Source organism: Lolium perenne, chromosome 1 (assembly GCF_019359855.2).
Source record: "Lolium perenne isolate Kyuss_39 chromosome 1, Kyuss_2.0, whole genome shotgun sequence".
Classification (NCBI taxonomy): domain Eukaryota; kingdom Viridiplantae; phylum Streptophyta; class Magnoliopsida; order Poales; family Poaceae; genus Lolium; species Lolium perenne.
In genome coordinates this window covers 77,205,924-77,228,095 of record NC_067244.2, presented here as the reverse complement: position 1 = coordinate 77,228,095, position 22,172 = coordinate 77,205,924, and the positions used below count along the sequence as shown (strand labels likewise).

Sequence of the window (22,172 nt, the reverse complement as noted above, 5' to 3'; positions counted from 1 at the left end):
CCAGATTAGTATCCGTGTAGGAGATATTCCTTTCTCGTTAAAGATGTTGCTGACGGGGCTTAATGTCATCTTATATATGTGCATTGAAAAATAAAATATGAGATCCGTGGGCACGGGCATTTGTACTAGTGTCTCACTAATTTAAGTCCCCGTGAGACAATCCCTTTTCGTTCCTGCCTTCCTCGGTTTGCACCAAAATTGAATTTTCCATTTTCCCTCTCCGACCAAAACGTTTCCACACAAAAGCTTTAAAACCACACTCCGTGCAACCGGTCCATACACCACATCTCACAAACCGCCGCCTCCTCTGCACCCCGTACACCGCCGCCGCTCCCCCAACCAACGGCAGAAACCCTCCCCAAAATCCGGTGCCGCGGCGGAAGCTTGAGGTAGGTCGCCCGCGCGCGCGCCGCCGCGGAATCGACCCGATGCAGGCGCCGCGGCTGACCTCGGGCGCGGTGAAGGAGATCGCGGAGCTCCCCAAAGGGCTGGGCACCATCCAGCCGGTGCTGCAGGTGGCGGACGTGCGGCCCATCACCGCCAAGAGCGCGGCGGGGTCAGACCGCTTCCGGATGCTCGTCTCCGACGGCGTGCACTCGCTGCAGTCCATGCTCTCCACCGACCTCAACCGCTTCGTCACCGACGGCACCCTCCGCCTCGGCTCCATCGTCCACCTCCTCGAAGTCATGTGCAGCGACATCCAGGGCCGCAGGTCAGTCCGCCATCCGGCATACGTACCCACATTCTCTGCGCCCCCCACCCTCATGTCGATGTGAGTCGGTTGGCTTGTTCCGCCAGAAAGATTGGATTTTGATCTGCTTGATTCAATTGGTGGGGGTACTGATTGTTCGTTGCTGTGCCTGGGGTACCACCGGTTGCACCTAAGATGGGATCTTGTGTTAGTCTCTTGAATCGTGAGTATAGGCCAATGTCGCAGTGCTTTGCACATTTGGGGATTTTACCGTTCTTTAGCTTTCAACATATGATGAAACAGAGAGTTAGAGTTTGACAGGAAACGCTGGATTATTGGCGTTTTCTAGAGTACGCTAATTGTTCATGCACTCAGATAAACGTTGTCAGGGTTACTTGATGATAATGTTTGCCCCCCACACGTGGTCTTGCCGCTCATGTTGTTGGGCAAGTGTTTCCTATGCCATTAATTCTTTACTTTTGTGTTCTCATTCAGTCCCAGCAGAATAAGTTATATTTGGTGTGGATGCTGCTGATAACATGAGGGAATTTTGTGTCTGGTTTCGTGTTATGTGAAATAAATGCGGTGAACCTTTCATGCTGCCGTTATGGCAAGAATTACCCTGTCCGTAATCTCATTCTTCTGCGGACTCTGAGAAACTTGGATTTCCTATTCCACCGTGATTTTACATGCTACTTTATTTTTGTGAGTGTACTCACAATGAGATGTAGATGCACTTTGCTTTTCAGGTTTTACAACCTACCAGTGATAAGAAAGTTCCAGACTCCTAGTTTGCGAAATATAATTTTTTGAAGAACTACCTTTGTTGTGTAGGGTTTTATCAGTCCATGGCATCATGTTTGTATGTTCGCTTCAGTGAAAAAAAACTGTCGTATTTTGTGCCAATGCTTATGGCTAACAATCTTTCATTTTGATTTTGATTGCCGTGTCAAACTAATGAAACCATTTGTAATATTTAACATGTTGTTAGTATCCGACTTGTAAGAACTCAGCAAATGTTCGGAACCTTATTTGTTCTTGTGGCCATAAATAAACATGCATAATTCTAGAGCATAAAAAAAAAAAACATGGACATGCTGGATTTTTAAATTCTAAAGGGGTGTTTAACTATCATATTCTCCAATCTCTTCTTCAATTTGATCATGTTTCTGCAAGTAACACCATTTTCTATTTTTATGAGTCAAGTTTGTTTATAGAAAAAATAAATCCTCTGGTAGACCTAATCAGATGACTTTCTAAAAACTTTTGGATCATACTAGATGTTTGCATATAAGTTTCTACAGTTGAGCTGACAATTCTTCTCTGTTGCATTCAGGATCATTATTGTTTGCAAACTTGATATTCTGCAAAGTGAGTGCGACATGATCGGGAAACCAAAGATTTACGAGACTAAAAGCTCACGTGAAGGCCAGGAGCCTAACTTACGGGCCAATGCAGTTGCCCCAAGGGTGGAACAGGTTGCTAACAATCTGTCATATGGTGAACCCTACAATGGTGTCCACGGCACATTGGACTCTTCGATTGGTCGGACAGTCAGATCTGGACCTAACAATGTGTTTTTTGGTAGTTCTCATGATACAATGTCAGCACAAAACACAATGCATACCGATGTTGTGCAGCCCAACCCTCAGCAGCCTTTTCTGAACTCTCATCAAAGCCAAAGGTTTGCAGTTCCTAGCACAGCTGGGGGCCTCGGCCCTCCTGACAATACTTATGTTCGTCCTGCACAGCCTTCGTATCAGCAGCCACCTCCAGCATATAGAAATAGTGGCCCAGTTACTAAGAATGAAGCTGGCCCTCGTGTTACCCCGATTTCTGCATTGAACCCATACCAAGGCACATGGAAGATAAAGGCTAGGGTGACTGCAAAGACTCATGTCAATCACTACAGAAATGCACAAGGTCCAGGAAAACTCTTCACTTTTGATCTCCTTGATGCACATGATGGAGAAATTCGTGCAAAATGTTTTAAAGATGCCGTTGATCAGTTCTATGACCTAATTGAGGTTGGTAAGGTGTACTTGATATCTGGAGGGGGCCCAGGGGCGCTGAAACCTGCGCAGAAGCAGTATAACCATTTGAACAATGACTTTGAAATCAGTATGGATGCTAGAACATCTGTAGAAGTTTGTTCTAGTGATGACAACAGCATCCGCAGTCAGCGTTTCAATTTCCGACAAATCAGCGAAATAGCGAACATGGATATAGGCACCATGCTAGATTTGCTTGGTGTTGTTACATCAGTTGGCCCTTCTTCTACAGTAACGAGGAAGAATGGTGTGAAAGCCTCGAAAAGAGTCCTCCAACTGAAGGACATGTCTGGTTGCAGCGTGGAAACAACCTTTTGGGGTAACTTCTGTGATGCTGAAGGTCAGCAGCTGCAGTTGCTGTGTGATTCTGGTTCGAGTCCTATACTTGCCCTGAAAAGTGGCCGCATTTGTGACTTCAACGGCAGGTCTGTGGGCACAATCAGCTCAAGCTGCTTAAAAATAAATCCAGACGGTCCTGAAGCAGAAAGGCTGAGGCAATGGTACATAACAGAAGGCAAAAATGCTGCTGTCACTTCGTTGTCTGTGGGAATGTCAAGCATGTGCCGGACTGATGTCCGAACTACTATTGCACAGATCAAGGAAGAAGGCATGGGAAAATCAGAGAAGCCAGACTGGATCACTGTTATGGGTACAGTTTGGAACATCAAGACCGACAATTTTTGTTATCCAGCTTGCACCGGAGTGGTTAATGGTACCCGCTGCACTAAAAAGGTCACAAAAGATGTTGATGAGATGTGGCAATGCGAGAGCTGTGAACAGAGCTCTCAAAATTGCGAGTATAGGTACATGCTGCCATGTCAAATCCAGGACCACACCGGGTCTACTACGTATGCAACTGCATTCCAAGATGCTGGCGAGGAGATAATTGGCCTCCCAGCGCAAGATCTTTTCACGATAAAAAATGAAGATCAAGATGATGAAAAGTTTGCAGAAATCATACAGCGGGCCCGTTATCAGCATTACTTATTCAAACTGAAAGTTAAGGAAGAAACGTACAACGACGAAGCACGTGTGAAATGCACCATTGTTAAGGTTCAAAAATTGGATGACACGGCAACGGAGAGTCGCTTTCTTCTTGCAGTAATCGATGGCCTTTTGGCGGAGGATGGCTCAGGCTCAACCCCTGCGGTGAATGGCGGTGCTGCTATTAACGCTGGTTTCACATCCAATAATACCTACACCATGAATATGGTTTTCCCAAATCAGTTTGGGCAACAAGCGAGCTTATATGGTGGGATGCCTTGTACACCATCTGCAACACGATATGCACAGACTGGTTATGCCTCTAGGGACTCTCCAGTGCAGGCAAACTCCTACGGCCCTTCAGCTGGTGGCAACACCAGTACTAGTCTATGCTATAAGTGTAGTCAGCCTGGGCACTTCGCTAGAGACTGTCTGGCGCAGGCTGCTGCTCCCCAGCGCCAGATTTACGGAAACGGCGCCGCTACATCAGGATACAACATGCAGTCCTATGCTGGTAATTTCTGAAGTATTGTTGGCTGATCCAATAGCATCTTGGTTCAGTTTTAGCTGCGTGGCATCGCCATGCATTCTGTACAGTTGCTAAATATGCCTTGTGTGTTTGCGACTATTTCAAGTGCTTACTGGGCCCTGCTATATATAATTAGGCTTGCTAGCTAAGAACTTGAAGAAGCTTGTACTTTAGCTGCCATTGTCATTTCCGGTGTAGATACGATGTGCTTGTTTGGTTCCCTTTGTTCTGAATCAGATAATGTTTAGTATTGCTTGCGCTATGTTTGTCCAGTTGCAAGTTAGTTGAAAGTTGAAATTGAGACTTTTAGATACGAGAGTGACATCACTATCACTTGACTTGAGAACTAGTCACACCCTTCCTGAATATAGTAAGTGTAAAACCTTTTCTGGTTATCTGAAAATATGATCATCTTACGTCCGCCCTCGTGTCACGTGCTTCTTTCTTTTTTTTACACAGAAAGTGTGGTATGTTTCCTTGCGCGACACGGTTTCAGTAGATTCCGGTCAGGGATCAGAGTTCATTACGGTCTCGGTTGAGTTTGTTTGGCAGGTGTACTTTGCCCAAAGTCTTTCAATCTTTAGACTCCAACCCGACAACAAACTCAGCTACGTTAAAAGCCCTACTACTTGGCAACAAACCAAGCGGGGCTCAGACCTGATCGTTTTAAAACGACACCACATTGTCGTGCACGGTGTTGCAAGGAAAACAAGGCAGAGCCATGGCGGCAGAAAAGTACTTCTCCACGGACGTGCTGCTGGACATCCTGCAGCGGCTGCCACCGAGCTCCCGCCGCCGCGCCCGCCTCGTCTGCCAGCACTGGCGGAACATCGTCGATGACCGCACGACGGAGATGCAGAGCCGCGGCAAGCCCCTCATCTGGGACACCTGCTCCGCTGAAGCCTACCTCGTCAGCAACCTCTCGGAGCCATGGAAGGCGACCTGCAAAGGCATGGCGGATCCCGCCAATTACTTCCGAGGAGGCACGCAGATGGTCGGCACGTGCAACGGGCTGCTTTGCCTGTGCAGCAACAAGGAGCCTGGTGGCGCCGTCACGGTGGTTAACCCCGCCACTAGGCAGAAGCTTCCTGTCCCGCCGTTGCGGCCCAAGGGGTTGGTTGTCGAGAGACATGTTTGGCCGGAGTGGGACAAGGCCTACAGCTTCGGATACCACCCCATCACCGGGCAGTACAAGGTGGTGCACGTCCCATGCAGCTTCGACGGCGTCGTTTACGAGTTCGACAGGGTGCATGTCCTCACTTTGGGGGAGGCGGCGTGGCGAGAGGTGCCGGTGATCCCCGGAGGCGCAAAGTGCAATCTGAATGCCGGAATCATCAGCGTCGATGGAGCGACCCACTGGTTCACCGGAGGCCACTCCCCGACAGTCATATCCGTTGACCTCCGAAGCGAGCGCATCACCTCCACCAGGCCGCTATCGGCTGCATTGCCGGCCGGGCGTGATCGATACCACCTGACGGAAGTGCACGGGAGGTTGGGTTTCGACGTCTGCGATGGCTCGGTGACCACGGAGGTGTGGGTTCTGGACAACGAGACGTGGACCTGCAGGTATACCTTTAGGCGACAGGACATCCCGCGGCCACATTTTGCCTATGGCGAGTATGTCTTGACGCGTGAGTCATCATCGTTTTATGGGCACCAGCGAAAAGCCACGTTGGTGCCCCTCGGGGGCACCGTTGGACATGTCGGTCGAGCCAAGGGCACGCTTGTTGCCAAGATGAAAGGCGAGTGCTACTGCTACCGAACATTCGTCTATGTCAAGACCACGGAGCCACTCAATTGTTTTACATAAAAACCTAGGCGGTGAATTAGCCAATGGCTTATAAGGATATTATTATTGTTACAACACGTTTAAAAAATTGTTACAATTTTTTTTAGCTGCTGGCTTCTTTTAGTATCTCGTTTTCATCCTTGCACACAGTTTAACACAAAATGCACGTGAATATTCACTTATATACAAAAGATGACCACATAGTGCATTTCCAAACATACATATATTAAATATTTTCACTTCGCTTAATTTGAGATCCTAAGTACAGAAACTACGGATCCTACTTATGTTCATTCTATTGATTTGTTATCATCTCTTGGTCCTATCTTTGGTGACTAATTCTGTTCACCCATTGGTCATCACCTTGAGTATATCCCTCTCGGTGTCAACCTGTAAATGCATATTTGTCTCAATCATCAAAAAGAGAGGAATGAGAGAAAAGAATGATAAAGTCATGAGGTATAAATCTCTGTGAGTAACTAATTTAATTTCTTGCTTTATGTGGACATCTTTTCCAAGAGAGACGTGTATCTACGATATTTAATTTAGAAGGGAGGTTATATTCAATCCAACAAAAATGCACAACTAATCTAGTCGAGCGATCAGGTTGTACGGTGGTGACAAGCAGAACAACTAATCTAGCCGAGTTCATTTTTTGACATATATGGATAGTGGCGTGTGCTTCCTTGTGCGACATGATATATTTCAGCTCCTTGTAGCTGCCCGTCGCTGGCGACCACAGGTTGTCGACGACTCGTAGGCGATGGCAGAGTGAACTAACTTGGCTACCTGTTTGGTTGTCAATTTGCCATTGAATATTTGAATTTGAGCACACACTGGATTCGGAACTATCTTTTCAGACGATTTAGAGCACGAAAGCAACACAACTTAATTGTCTCATTTTTGGCTGTTGCAAAATTTCACGCTTTGCATTCTATAGACTCCACGTATTCCGTTAAGCAGGGAGTATTTTTTTTAGTTATAAATAACTGAAAATATAATAGGAATTACCAAGTTTAAGCTAGCTGAGATGTAACTTATATCTCAATCACGTGCTCCATCGTTAGATTTTATTTCTGCTTGAAGATTAGTGTTTGATGCTGTTTATACTTTGTTTAAGCCTGTATCGTAATGTCTCAGTCGACTAAGACTTAGACGCACCGAAATATAATGAGCTTACCTTGGCCCTCGTTGCTTCCTTGGGCGACTGCGTTTTTTTTTTCAGTAGATTGCGGATCAGAGATCATCACGATCTCAGTTTCCACTTCAACCGGAGAACAAATTTGACAGCTACGTACGTTAATTCCAACGAAAAAAACCCTACGAATTGGCAACAAACCAAGCGGGGCTCGGATCCGATCTCGTTTTATAACGACACTACGGGAGCTACATCGTGTTCGTGCGGGTGGAAATTAAGCAAGAATACGACGAACTCGACGGCGGGCAGAGGCATGGCGGCGGAGCGGTACTTGTCCGTGGACGTGCTGGCGGACATCCTGCAGCGGCTGCCGTCCATCTCCAGGCGACGGGCACGCCTGGTCTGCCGGCACTGGCGCGACGTCGTGAACAAGCGCACGACGGAGATGCAGAGCCACGCCAAGCCCCTGATCTGGGACGACGGCGACGCCTACGTGATCGACGACCTCTCGTCGACAGGGTCCTGCCGAGAGCTGTGGAAGAGGAGGGTGAGATCCGGCGTCTACCGCTGGTGGGATGGCACCGGCACACGCCCCTCCCATCTGGTCGGCGTCTGCAACGGCCTGCTCTGTGTCTGCGTCAACGAGGAGCGGGCCGGCGGCTCCCTCACGGTGTCCAACCCTGCCACCGGCGAGGCGCTGGCCGTTCCGCCGCTGCCGTGCGCCGGCCTTTTCGTGGGGAGCCACCGCAGGGAGGAGATCAGGTGGGACGAGGCGTACAGCTTCGCGTGCCATCCCATGACCGGGAAGTACAAGGTGGTGCACGTCCCGTGGAGCAAAGAACGGCTCTTCGACCTGGAGACGGTGCAGGTGCTCACGCTCGGGGACACGGCGTGGCGGGAGGTACCAGCCCCCGCCGGCGGTGCGAGGTGCGACGTCGCCGCTGGCGTCATCAGCATCGACGGCGTCACTCACTGGGTAAAGGTAGGCAATGCCACGAGGATCGTGTCGTTTGATCTTGAAGGAGAATGTTTCGCCTCCACCACGCCGCTGCCTGCTCAGCCGGACAGGCGCAACATCAGCTACCACCTGACGGAGGTGCACGGGAGGCTGGGCTTTGTCATGATGCCCGACGTGTGGGTCCTGGATCAGTGGCGGCGGTGGAGCCGCCGGTACAGGCTCGAGGAAGGCATCCCGCGGCCGCATTTTGTCTACGGCGATTATGTCCTCACGACGAGGTCGGGGAAGACGGAGTTTTTCGCACACCGGCCAAAAGGCACGCCACCAAAGGGCTGGAGGCTGGAATGCGATGGCGTGGAACGAGTCGGGCACCCGGATCATGGGACGCTCGTCGCCGAGATGACACGCGGCTATGCCCAATGCCGGACATTCCCCTATGTCGAGACCACAGAGCCACTCGGTGTTTATGAGACAAATTAATTTGTATGTTTTTTGCGAATAATTTGTATGTTGATCCATAGGAGTATAATATATCTTAGTTTGCTAGAAATGTTTTATGAAATGTTCCTGTTCGCGTGCATCCAGCAGAAATTGGACCCGTAAATTTATAATTATGAGTTAGGCGCTTTTACCATTCGGTTGTAGATGCTTCACAAGAATCATTGTACATGGCAAATAACAAATTTTCATACGGAAGAACATATCATAGAAAAATGAAATCGAAAGTATTAGTAGATGACTATGAAAACACCTCTCTGAACTCTCAGATTGAAAGAGAAATTGAGAGGGATCAAGGATCCTAATTCTTTCTATTTGGAAGGGATCTAATTCTATTGAATCTGGCTCATAGTGATCCAATAAATATTTATCTAGAAAATCAATCTATGATTAGATAGTTGGGAAGACAGTGGCACCCCCAGTTAGTTAGAGTTAGAATCTCAGGTTTGACATTTTGGTGTCTCGTAAAGGCGGAAAATTCTTCCGTGGGAGGCTATGTTTCTGTTGACAACGAGACACATGTAATGACTTTGTCAATCTCAAGATCCGCCGGATCAGTTTCTTACAATCACTCTCTCGGATGAGTGTATGCACACATTTGTGAGCGGCCGTGTCTGTACTATGTTTCGTAAAAATAATATCTTTCCATGATTTTATGGTATATTTGGAGCGTCCTTTGCTTATTAAAATAAAAAAGAGTAACAAACAAAAGGAATCAAAAATATTACTATTTCCGCTTCTTCTATTTGGATTTCATTCCCGTACTATTCTTTTATTGAAAAAAGGAGCTACGGTATGTATCCTCTTTACACTTAATGCTGTCTAATTCTACCAGAATTCTTATAGAAATTTGTTAGGAGTAAATTCCTTAACTGATTGATCTATAGCTTTAGGGGAGAGTTTTTCTTTTAACTCTGTACCCTTGATATTATGAAACGGAGGTTATCTTTTTTTTTAGAACTACAAACGGAGGTTATCTAACAAAGATTTCGGGTCGTAGCTTTGCGACCGACGGACCGAGCTCATCAGTCTCATCTGGAGTATGTCTCAAACAATTATTACTAGGAAGGTTGACCGGCGGCACGCAGCACTTGTTAGAATTAAAGATTTGCGTTGGGAAAATTGCTAAGAAAATAAATACAAATGGGTAATCACTTGTGGCAGCGAGCTGGTGAGAATTTACCACCGGCGAATTACATGCAACAAAAACTTTTGCTGAATAACTACCGGCGGAAAATGCCCATGTCATTAGCCCCCGAGTGTCTATGGAAGTCGAAGACTCGCGTAGGACTCAAATCATCAGCATCGTTGGACTCGGCATCCATATAAATAGCGGCATCCATATAAATAGAGACCACTGATCTGGAAGTATATCATATCAGGCCAACGTCGTAAGTCACGTGTGGCGCAGTTGTAATCGACAAGTTGCGAAGTTATTTTTCTATCAGGTACGCAACCACCGCTGCCGATGGGAGTAGCCCGAGTTTATGGGCGGGTGGTTGAAGCCCCGCGTAGCAGTGTGTGTGTGGGGGGGGGGGGGGGGGGGGACGTTCTAAAAGTTTAGTAAGGCAAAATCATAGGCATACATTATTATTTAACTTGAACCATGGGCCGTTTGGGGGAGGGGGGGGGGGGCAGATGCCCCTCCCCTATATTTGTATTGTGTAAGTTTTTTCAACTTTTAAAGGATTCCAATCAAAATTTGATCGCATCACTCAATGTAAAAGTTGTTTATTTGAATTGGTATACTATTTATAAACGCAAGGTAATAGCAACATTTTTAAATAGAAGTAGAACCTATAAACATACCAAAAGTGAAGTTTTATTTCCATCCAAAAGTCGTAGACAGTAGAAAAGCTATAGATTCTTTTTGAAAATCTTTCTTAGTTTCAGCACGATAAGAATGCTACACTTACGGGAGATTCGTACGGGATTTTTTTACGGGATGAGTTGGAAACCAGCGAGCGACCTCATGAGATCTTGCAAGAACTGGTTCTGCCCGTGAGTATAGCATTTTTGCTTTTGAATATATCTCGCTCTATGTAGCACGCTCATACGAAACATGTCTACTATTTTGATGTTTCTAATGTTATTATTCATGATACTTGATAAGTTTTATTATATTTATTGGGACTAACATATTAATAGTTGTAAAAGTGCACATGTTTTTTTAATTACACTTTGATATGTAAGGATTGCATGTATATTAGACTAATCACAAAGTAGCCTCTCATTATGTTGAAATTTGGAATTTCTCAAAATTTATCCCTCATAGACTTGTTCTTCTAGATCGCCAAAAGTCTTTGGAAAGATGATATCAAATAAAGTAAATCAAGACATGAGAGTTGTGTGCCTCTTCTAAAACTTTCATTTGCCTATTTAAACATCTAAATCTGAGTTCTTATGGGACCAAAAAGTCTGATTTACTTAACAGAATGAACATTGTGTACACATAACAACATACGTGAATATATGTAGTTTTTATCCAAACATAAAGGTAGGGCAGCTGCCCCATCTTGCCCTAAGGGGACCTCCGCCCCTGGCGCGTAGACTCGAGTTATAACACCTTAGGAGGAACTCGACTCGAGTTCTGGGCGCAACCCCTTTTTATCGACTCATGTTGGAGTACTTGATGAAGTTGTTTGGAGGACATGGTGAAGTAGTTTGGTGCAGCCGACGTCACGGGCGACGATACCATGTACTCGAATGTTTTTGCATCCAGGTGCTACCGATGGAAGTAGGGTCCACTCGAGTCACATACTCGAGTTGAGTCTCCATACCTTAATTCATTTATTTGCAAGACAAATCTGAAGTTTTGTTTGAATAAACAATTTATTAATTTGACTTTTGTCATATGGATATTGGTATAATGAGTTTGGTACTTCCAACGGATTATGAATCAGTTAATTTATCTTAGGCAAAAACATCGTGAACCTACTTAGACTCGAGTCCTCAGACTCGAATTTAGCATATGCTAGCGTAATTCAGCTCGGGCCACGGAGGTCTTATTGAGTTCTGAATGTATTTTGGGTATCCAACGCGTCTGTCGGGATTTTTTATCACATCGTTGATATAGAAAATATGTAGCAGAGCGCACCTTGTGCGAGTGCCAGGCTTCACAGGACGGATCACGAGGTCTTATCTTCATGTTTATGAACATGGCATCTAGACATGTTATCGCGGTAGACACGGTCTGAAAATTCAACGTATATATCGGCTGCCTTATTTGGCTAATGCAATAGCTGAAGTTGTCGGGTTCTTGTTTGTCCGATGTTAGCATTTTTTTCGGGTACGCCATCCGCGCTTGTGGTAGGAGTATCCCCCGAGTCTATATATGTTCAGGTACTTGTAGTCGTTCCTAGACTCATGTTGCTGTAGTACTCGAAGAAGTACTTGACTCAAGTTCTTGAAGCACTCGAGAAAGTGCTCGACTCAAGTTTTTGAATCACTCGAAGAAGTGCTCGACTCAAGTTTTTGAAGCACTCGAGGAAGTACTCGACTCGAGTCGTGCACCTATGGGCGTATATAGAAATTGTCGACTCCTGTTGGAGGACTAGATGATGAATTTTGATGTACTAAGCAGAACTTGTAAGTAGCCATGAGTGACACTGTGGATGGAGTCAACACAGCGGACAAGCGGACAAGCTCAAATGTTCGGATGAACGACTAGCACTCTAGGAAATATTCAACTCGAGGAGTGTGTCATAGCAAGGAGGCAATAGTGGTTCAAATATGAAGAGTTTTGAAATATTTTCATTTAGAAATTTGTCTTTGCATCTTATAATGTTGTTGGCGGTGATAGGACCCATCACATGGCCTCCTCCTCCTGCACCAACGACGACCTCCTCCTGCTCCTCCTCCTCCTCCTCCTCCTCCTACTCCAACCTGCTACCTCTCCTCTCGTCAACGCCATGGACTCAATTGCTTTTTTTTGGGAAGGGGGGAGGTGTGTTTTGTGTAAAATGATAAAATCACGTCGACAACTTGGAGCTGGTCCTAGATTTTTTTTAAATTACAAAAATTTATGGGAATTTCTAAAATCTAATCGTAGGTCACAAGACTTAGGCCCAATATTTCTACGGAATCAGTATCCAATAAGAGAATTCTGTAGCAAATCACAGCACCAAAAACTAACACCACGATATCCTTATTAGTTTGTCGTGTTAACGCCGAGTGTTTTTCGTCTAAATACATCAAGCGACTAGTCTCGACATAGGCGAACATGCGGTAGCAATACTTATCCCCTATCATCTCTGCAACCGGCCAAACACGGGAACCTGATAGACCTGCAACATTGCATGCTCACCTGATAACCACCAGCCTTTCTCGCTGTGCACATCAAACGACAAGGAAATGCGCGTCAGGACATACTCTCCATAGGCAAAGTGTGGCCGCGGAATGTCCCGCCTAAGGGTATACCAGCGGCTCCATCTCTCCTCATTCAGAACCCACACCTCCATCTTCACCGAGCCGTCCCAGATGGCGACGCCCAACCTGCCATGCACCTCCGTCAGGTAGTACCGATCATGCCCAGTCGGCAGCGCAAGCAGCTGCGGGGTTGAGATGACGCGCTTGTCTTGGAGGTCAAATGACACGATCCTTGCAGAGTCGCCTCCGGTGAACCAGTGGGTCGCTCCATTGATGCTTACGACACCGGCGTTAAGATTGCACTTTGCGCCTCCGGCTCCGGGGATCACCAGCAGCACCTCCCGCCACGCCGCCTCACCTAACGTGAGCACATGCACTGCATCGAACTCACAAACACAGTCAAAGCTGCATGGAACTGCACCACCTTGTACCGCCCCATGATCGGGTGGTAGCCAAAGTTGTACGCCTGGTCCCACCCGACCGGCCGGTGGCGACTCCCGACAAACAGACCTGTGCCCCGCAACGGCGAGACGCAAAGCTTCTACCTGGTGGCAGGGTTAACCACCATGATGACGCCACCGGGCTTGTTGTTGCTGCAGAGGCAGAGCAAGCCATTGCACATGCCCACCAGATGCACGCCCGCTCTGAAGTAATTGTCGTAATCAGCCATGCGTTTGCAGGTCGCCTTCCATGGCGTTGAGAAGTCCACGATGTGGGCTTCAACGGAGCAAGTGTCCCAGATGAGGGGCTTGGTGCGGCTCTGCATCTCCGTGGTGCGGTCGTCCACGACATCGCGCCAGTGCTAGCAGACGAGACGAGCACGGCGGCGGGAGCTCGGCGGCAGCCGCTGCAGGATGTCCAACAACACGTCCATGCAAAAGTATAGCTCCATGGCCATGGATCTCTGCTCCGTTTTCCTTCCAGAACGTACAGGTTGCCTCTCCCTTATATATACGGAAAATCTATCTCTATGCGATTTGCATCTGATGGTCCGGAGCGTTCCGCCTGGCGCGCCTGGTGGGGACCCAAGTGCAGTGCCCTATGAAGTGAATTTGAAATTGTGTGTCTTTTGTGAGCGACATCCAATCAATTTTTCTCGTATATGTTAACTGACATTCCACTTAAACGTATTCACAAACCACATGTATAAGAGGATTTTTGTCTATTTTTCCTTTTGATTTTTTTACACATTCTGATGTCAATTTCTTTTTCCGGTATATGCTAACTGACATCCCACTTAAAATGTTTCAAATCTTCTGCCATCCATGTGACATTAGAGCACCATGGTTCCTCTTATAGTAATTTTTTTTTGCTAAGTGACATCTACACCTACGTGGACATATGCTATTTTTCCCCTAATAACTTTCACCTTGACAATTTTCAACAGGCATCAATGACAAAGTCAAGCAGTCATAGGAAAAACAAGTCTGGCAGAAAACATAGTAAGCTAAGCATTATGCGAAAGAAGCTTACATTGAAGCACAAGGTTTCAGCAATTCACTGTGAGCTACCAAGTGAAGGAGATGTATCTGTTGAAGCTATCCACGATGAGCGAATGTTTTTGAAGAATCTCCGTTACAAAATGAAGCAAATGTTATTGACGAAGATCAGCTGCAAAATGAAGCAAATGTTGTTGAGGAAGAAGTAAGACCTGTGAAGGTGAGACAAAGAACCTACAACTTGTAGTACATCTCCATTTTTTACTATATGTTTTTCCCCGGGAAGGATGTACATGTTTTCAGTAAGTCTTAATCTATTCTTTTGTTGGTGCATTCCCAAAAAAAATGTAAAATCATTCATTCTCAAGACAGCGGGCTTTACCGCGGCAGTAGACAAATTGGCAAATTCAGAAACATATTGACTTCCTTTCCAACTGCAAGTTGTCTCTTAAAACAATATCATTTCATTTGGCAAGTATTAATTTAAAGGGATTTCTATTTTCGTGCCCTCGGGTTCTTAGTTGTGCTCAATTTTCCCCAGCCGCTTAGTGACAAGGGTTTAACTTGTCAATGCCTACAAGTTGTATACTAGTGTTTCGCGAAAAGTAGAGGGCAAGTAGATCTCGAAGGTTCAGCCGAAATAGGTGCTCGACTATGAAAATTAGTTTGTGTTGACAATGATTTGATGATTTCTTTCTCCCTCGGCTCCCCTTTATATAGGAGGTGGAGCCGAGGCTTTCGTATCACTCAAGTTATAAAGTCCGGAAGGTTATACGAGTCCTTCCCGTATAATTACAAGACTCTATTCCTAGTCTATCTCTACTTTGCATATCGACGCTTGTTGGGCTTCCGGGCTTCATAAACTTCGGGTCGTGGGCTTCCAGTCATCCTCGGGTACTTTATTCGGCAGGCCCATTCGGGATGCCTATATCAGTAGCCCCCGAGATTTTGCTTGAATCGTAGAGTCGAGTAAAATCTCCACCGTAAAGTCAATCCATAAACTCTTCGAATCACCATAAGGTTTTGTCTAGAACATTTATATTTTGTGCAGGGATAACGGTAGATGGGGCTGGTTCATCTGACGGATCAGGTACCAGTTAACTGCTCTCGTGGCAAACCCGCAAAAACCTACTTCAAGGTCAAGTCCCTGGACTCGACCTTGGTATACTGGCGTAATTCGACATGTCCGCTTAAGGTCTGACCACGAGCCGAATTCCAGACATATTTTATCGAGTACCTAACGCGTCCGCTTGGATTTTTCTTCGCGTCTGTTGACACAGATAAAGTAGTAGAGCACATTCGGGTGCGATACCACGCCTCACAAGACGGATCCTGGGGACTTACCTTCGTAAAATATTACGACATCCAGAATTTACACCGCGGCGGACGCGCTTTGGGAATATATTGTCGAGTGCCTTTTTGGCTGCTGGAATTGCTAATTTCTTCGAATTGTTAATGATAATATCTTGATCTCCCGATGGGAGTACATGACGAGTTATATGTAACTCGAAGATGTACGACGATAACTTCTCGCCTTGTTTTTTATCTTGTCATCCTGTTTTTCCTTCTTCTTCATGTTTCATCGGTTGCGCGAAAAGCGCTCCCGATGGGAGTAGCCCCCGAGGCTACAGGCGGGTGCTTGCACTTCGGTGTAGGCTCAACACATACCATCTATATTTTGAGGTTGAACTTTCCACTTTCTTTCTTTCTTTATTTTCATCGGGTGCGCGACTAGCGCTCCCGATGGGAGTAGCCCCCGAGGCTACATGCAAGTGTTTGCACTTGGCTGTAGGATCAGCTTTTGCTACTTTGACCAACTCTATATTTTTTGCCTTTCAACTTGTCCTCTTATCAGAAGTATGAGCAATACTTCTGATAAGAGTAGCCCCCGAGCATATGAACAAATGCTTGTATTTGATCATAGGTTCCCGAAGTTTCTTTGTTGGAACACTCAAAATTTCCCTATCACTGTCTTTGATAAAGCCACTCGAAGTTTTCATAGAATGACGTCATTGCTGACGACGGCCACGATTGCCTCCTTGGGAAACCACGGATCCTGTCACCTCACTAAGACGTGGGTCCAAAGTCCTGCGCCATCGACACGTTTGCGCAAGTGGGGGACACACCTCCTTCGTAATCTCTGGCACGCGCGCAGTAACCCCTGTCTGGTAAATTCAGACTGATAAGACCAATTTACCCCTTGGGACACGTATAAGGCTACAAACACTTCCCCTTTTCATCCAATGGCACGGCGGATCGGATCCTTGCTATAAAGTCACCGCGTCGTCCTCATTCACCCCCTTTGCCGCGCCGCACATCTGCTTTCTCTCTCTCTCTCTCCGCCATTGCCAGCTCTTGAGCTCCTTGCGCTCCTGCATCCTTTCCTCTCACTTTTCCACCAAAGTGCACTCCCATGCCTCTGCGCACGAAGTTGCTAAAGAACAAAGCCACTGGTACCGACGCCCCGATGGAGAAGGCTCAAGTTTCTAGATGGGAGCGGTCCAAGATCTCCAACCAGAAAAAGAAGATGCTGAAGAAACTTGGCCTGCTGAAAAAGCAGGAGTCCTTGATGTTTCCCGGCGATGAAAGCGTCCCGCATCCTCCTATCGAATTCCGGGTAACATTCATTGACTTCCTCATTCACGGTCTCTCCACTCCTATCCATGAGTTTCTTTGTGGTCTCCTTTTCATCTACGGGATTCAGCTGCATCAGCTGACCCCAAACTCTCTCCTCCATATTTCCATTTTCATTACCCTCTGCGAGTGTTTCCTCGGCATCCATCCTCATTGGGGCTTATGGAAACACATTTTTTACCTCCGGCGCAACAACTCAAGGAACGTCGTCTACAATGTAGGCGGCGTTTGTATCTGCATCCGTCCCGATGTTGATTATTTCGACGTTAAATTCCCCGACTCCTTCCAAGGTTGGCGCAAGAAGTGGTTATACATCCACGACGAGTGTACCCTCTCCCAGGAGTATGGAATCGCGCCGTTTGAAGCTGCCGAATAAATTCAAAGGAGCAGATCTTGGGACACGGAAGCCACTGTCGAAGAAAAGGCGGCCACCGAAGCTCTGATGGCCCGCATCCACCAACTGCAAAACACTGACAGAGAAGAACTCTCGGGTGTACAAATAATCGCCTATTTCCTTAGAATCCGGGTGCAGCCACTGCAGGCTCGCAAAAACCCTCTCTGGATGTACTCAGGAGCTAAAGATGTCGACCGTTTGTCCAAGGATCTTTCTGTAAAGGACTTGGAGAGACTTATCCGACGTTTTACCTCTTTGAGCAAAAAGCATGAAGTTCCCTCATCATGCCGCGTGGAACCATACAGTGCTTCCCACGCTCTCCCTGAAGTAAGCATTTCTTCTAAGTAAACTTCTTCATCTGTTATCGACTGCGTCTGATTTTTCTTGTGTTCTCATTTTTCTTGCCTTTGCTTTGTATTTTGCAGAACCACCAAACTCTCTCTTCTCTTCCCCCACTTCCTGAAGGTGGAGAGGTGGATGGTAGGATCATTGTCACTGACGATTCACAAGAATCCTCTCTTCCTGGGAGTGAAACCGCGAGATCTCAGAAATCCGCGGGTTCCTCCGAAAGCGAAACTGGATCAGAACGATAGTCCGAGTCTGGTCCCTCCGTTTCTCCCCCACTTGCCACTTCTCCTGGGCGCAAGAGGAAGAGGAACGATGTCGAAGATTCCGGTGCCTCCAAACCTACTGAACCAGCTGCCGAAGAATCTTCTCCTAAAGAAGAGGGTGCCTTCGACCCCTACGATGACGCTGGTGCCGTTAGGTCGTGAGTTACTTTATTGTTGTATTTTATCCATCTCTATTTTACTTCAGAATACTCATATTTCTATATTGACAGCTCTGAAGAGGAAGAAAAAGAAGAACCCGCAGTTCATGGCACAACTCCTACGAGCACGTCTAATACCGTGGTTCTTTCCGAAGAACACCGCACTGCTGCGGAATCTTTGCCTTCCCCTCAGCAAAACACAGAAGCGTCGACTCCTGTGGCCAGCCCCCGAGTACCCGCGCCGAAGAAAGCAAGGACTGGGGCTGCTGGGCTGGCGACAGTCATGAAATTGTTGCGGGGAGCTCTTCGACTCCTTCGTTGGACGATGTAAGTACTCTTTCCTTGGTTTTCTATTTTGTATTACTTGTCTATTTTTCTCTTTCCGTCAATGTTTTTGACCTTTTGACGAGTTTGTCTCTTCCTGACTTGTTTTCTGACATTGCTTCTTAACAGCCTCTTATGAAGCATCTCATCAACCTTGGCTCCCAATTTATTGGGTTTCACGATGAAGCATCCACTTTGAAAGGTAAAGTCGCATTGTTTTTGATGACTCACTTTTTCGCCAGACGCTGTTTGTCTTATAATAATGGATCTTCGCCCTTCTATCTTTTTAGAGGTGCTCCGCCGAGCCGAAGAACACGCTGATGCCCTTGCGTCTAAGCTAGAACTCAGTGAAAAAGCTCGCGAGAAAGCTGAAGAGGATGCCGCTGCTGTTGAGAGTCTCCGCCAGAGGCTCCAGACTGCTGAGAATGCTTTGAGCGAAAAAAATTCTCAGCAAATCGAGCGTGAGAACGCCATAGCAGATCGGTTCGACACCCAGAATCAAAGATTCACTAGTAAGCTTTTTTCTTTTTTGCCTGCCTATGTGTTTATCTTGATTTGTCTCTCTGAATGTTAATGAATCCGTATTTTTCTCCAGCAGGGAGGATGGGTGAAGATTTTACCTTGCACGAAGTGGTCGAGGATAGTCTTCTCGACACGCTCTCGATTCTTGAATTAAATGGCGACTTGGCACGCACCAATATTTCCAATGCTCGTGCCACGTTTAAGCGCCTCTTCCCCATTTCTTCCCTAAGGAGAAACAGCCGGAGATTTTCTCTGAGCTCGTCCAACGCTTCTTGGGTAAGGAGGATCCTGCCTTGGTCTATCGGTATGATAACTTGAAGATTGGAGTTGAGGGGACCATTGCCTTGGTTGCCGACAGCCAACAGGACGTCGACTGGGCGAAGGCTGGTAGTCCCAAAGGGATGAACAAGGAGAAGTGGAAAACTTTGGTGAAGGACGCCAAGCCCCACTCGATGAAAATCCTCGCCTTCCTGAGCCCGAAGCATGCTGCATCCACTAGTACTGCCAGGACGGAGGTCAAGTAGACCAACATGTCCCTATGTTTTTCTTTCCTTTTGTAGTTGTCGCTTTCTTTGTGATCTGCGACTATTCATATCTGCTCGCTAGGAGTCGACTTTTGTAAGGGTCCTCGCTTATGTAAATATCTCGACTATTAATGAAAAAGTGATCCTTTCCAATGATTGATGTCGGTATTTCTTTCTTCCAGTTGATTTTTGATAACTATACCGAGGCTGCTGGACCTTCCGATGCTTCACCCGCTGCGTCTCGCTCTACGAGAACACCTGCCGATGTTTTCTTAGATGATTCTTCGTGTGTTGATTCAGTCCAACAAGAACTAGCCAAACTTCGACAACAGCTCCAAGCTATGAAAAACAAGATGTCACCTTTATGGACCAATCCCGCAAATCCTCTGAGCGTGAAAAAGCTGCTCTTCGACAAGCACAGGAGGCCCTTGAGTTAAAGGAATCTGCGGTAGCCGATGCTTTGCGGGCTACCAAGCGTGAGGATTACATGCTTGACCTGATGACTGAAGCAAGTCAAGATATGGCGGGTGCGTTGCGGTGTATCTTTCCTTTTCTTCGACATTCTTCGTGTATTTTCTCATATATTTTTCTTGGTTGAATCTAGGTTCCTTTCTGGATGTTGTCACTGAAGATCAGCGCGTTAATGCGCGAGTCGAGATCCTTCTCCAAAATTGCCCGACAGAACGGTATTGACTTCTGGGCAAGCGAGGATCATACTCGACGAATCATTCGGTTCCAAGATCGAGCTGCTCAAGTCCGGGAATTCCGCGATTTCTTTGGTCGTACTCTGGCCATGGTGGATAATGCTCTTTTTCCTCGGAACTCTCAGCCTGCAAATCTTACTGAGCTGATGGACAAATTCAAGGACGTGGAGAGTATTCACGACTTTGTAAAGGCTCAGATGGTTGCCGGTGCAAAGTATTCTCTAATTTGGTTGAAGATCTGCCACTCGAAGTTGAACGTCAACAGCCTCTTCGACATTTTTGCCCTCAAGACGTCTAAAAGGAGGATAAACGTTGACAAACATAATGAAGTTGTATCACCTGTGGCCGAGAAGATGATTGATGAACTTGTTCGGTATGACACTGCTTTCTTCACAGATCATCACGATGATGATTCAACACAAATTGTCCGCGCTGCCCGAGAGAACATAACCATAGATAGATTTATGTACACTATTTTTCCCTTTTCCCGTTATATTTGGTCCGAGCTGAATATATTTGTAACTCATATGTACTGTAATCATTATTGGGGGACTTATGCATAGTCAAGGCAAATTTGTATGTTTATTGTCTTTTTTCAAGCCCCCGAGTGTTTTTGTGGCGTATCTATGTTTGTTATCCGCGAGGTTTTTTTGTTAACCAAGGCGAATAATTTCGAGCTATATTTTTTTTTAGAGTCGAGTATATCTTGTGAATTCTTCGGGTACGAGCCCCTGAGTCTTGCGAGAAAATATATACCATCACTATTTTTATTATATTCCAGCATCGCAAGCCCGCCTCATTAAAAACCTTCGAGCCCCACTCGGTGCCCTAAAAGGAAAAGAGTGCGTCTGAAAACTTGCGAGCTCTTCAGTTCAATGTATGCTTACATATTCGATACTATATTGATATGTAAGCGTAGAAACGTCGGAGCTGCACCACGTTCCATGGGTTTGGTTCATCCTTCCCTGTCTTCTTGTCCTTCAGCCTATATGCTCCTCCTGAAATTACTTCAGTTACTATGTATGGCCCTACCCATGGAGACTCGAATTTTTCGTGGCTTTCTTGCTTGAGCCGAAGAACTAGATCACCAACTTCAAATGACCTGGGCCGCAATCATCGGCTGTGGTAATTTTTTAGATTTTGCTGATACGTTGTCACTCTCGAAAGTACTTCATCCATGGCTTCATCGAGTGCGTCCACTTCATCTTTGAGTGCCTTCCGCAAGGTTTCTTCATCATATTCCGCAACCCTGGGAGAGTCATGTTCTATTTCTATCAGGAGTACTGCCTCAGCTCCATGAACCAAGAAGAACGGAGTTTCTTGGGTTGCTGTATTGGCTGTTGTTCGTATGCTCCATAATACATTGGATAACTCCTCCACCCAATTGTGTCGTGCTTTGTCCAGTGCAGTTAGCAATCGCTTCATGATTCCATTGCAAATAATGATGTTTGCTTTTTCGACTTGACCGTTGGTTTGCGGGTGCGCCACCGATGCAAACTGTAGTTTTATGCCGACTTCCCTGTATTACTCTTTGAATTCTCGGGAGGTGAAATTGCTGCCATTGTTCGTAACTATACTGTTAGGGACGCCGAATCGAAAAACTATCCCCTTGACGAAGCTAACCGCCGATGCTGCATCTGCCGATGTTACTGGTACTGCTTCAATCCACTTTGTAAATGTGTCGACAGCCACCAATATACATACGTGCCCTCCAGGCCAAGACTTGTGTAATTTCCCAACCATGTCTAAACCCCATTGAGCGAAAGGCCACGCCAATGGTATCAGCATCAGTTCAGCTGCTGGTGAATGAGGTTTTGATGCAAACATCTGACTCGCCTCGCAGGTTCATACAATTT

General features: G+C 46.4%; 3 protein-coding genes across 3 annotated transcripts; all 3 read left to right on the top strand.

Moving 5' to 3' along the window:
- The first annotated feature begins 272 nt into the window (after positions 1–272).
- Positions 273–4,568, top strand: LOC127293876 (replication protein A 70 kDa DNA-binding subunit C). Its single transcript, XM_051323571.2, has 2 exons — positions 273–712; positions 2,028–4,568. Exons 1-2 carry the CDS (start codon positions 429–431, stop codon positions 4,249–4,251), a joined length of 2,508 nt encoding a protein of 835 aa, XP_051179531.1. The 5' UTR covers positions 273–428; the 3' UTR covers positions 4,252–4,568.
- Positions 4,569–4,976: 408 nt separating this feature from the next.
- LOC127331562 (F-box protein At1g11270-like) lies at positions 4,977–6,065 on the top strand. The gene has a single exon (XM_051357739.1). It carries the CDS (start codon positions 4,977–4,979, stop codon positions 6,063–6,065), a length of 1,089 nt encoding a protein of 362 aa, XP_051213699.1.
- Positions 6,066–7,495: 1,430 nt separating this feature from the next.
- On the top strand, positions 7,496–8,620 carry LOC127331554 (F-box protein At3g07870-like). The gene has a single exon (XM_051357733.1). It carries the CDS (start codon positions 7,496–7,498, stop codon positions 8,618–8,620), a length of 1,125 nt encoding a protein of 374 aa, XP_051213693.1.
- Positions 8,621–22,172: the final 13,552 nt, after the last annotated feature.

Coding starts and splice junctions, on each gene's coding strand:
- LOC127293876 (XM_051323571.2), top strand. CDS start 429: ATGCAGGCGCCGCGGCTGACCTCGGGCGCGGTGAAGGAGATCGCGGAG. Junction 713..2,027: donor AGCGACATCCAGGGCCGCAG/GTCAGTCCGCCA, acceptor TGTTGCATTCAG/GATCATTATTGTTTGCAAAC.
- LOC127331562 (XM_051357739.1), top strand. CDS start 4,977: ATGGCGGCAGAAAAGTACTTCTCCACGGACGTGCTGCTGGACATCCTG.
- LOC127331554 (XM_051357733.1), top strand. CDS start 7,496: ATGGCGGCGGAGCGGTACTTGTCCGTGGACGTGCTGGCGGACATCCTG.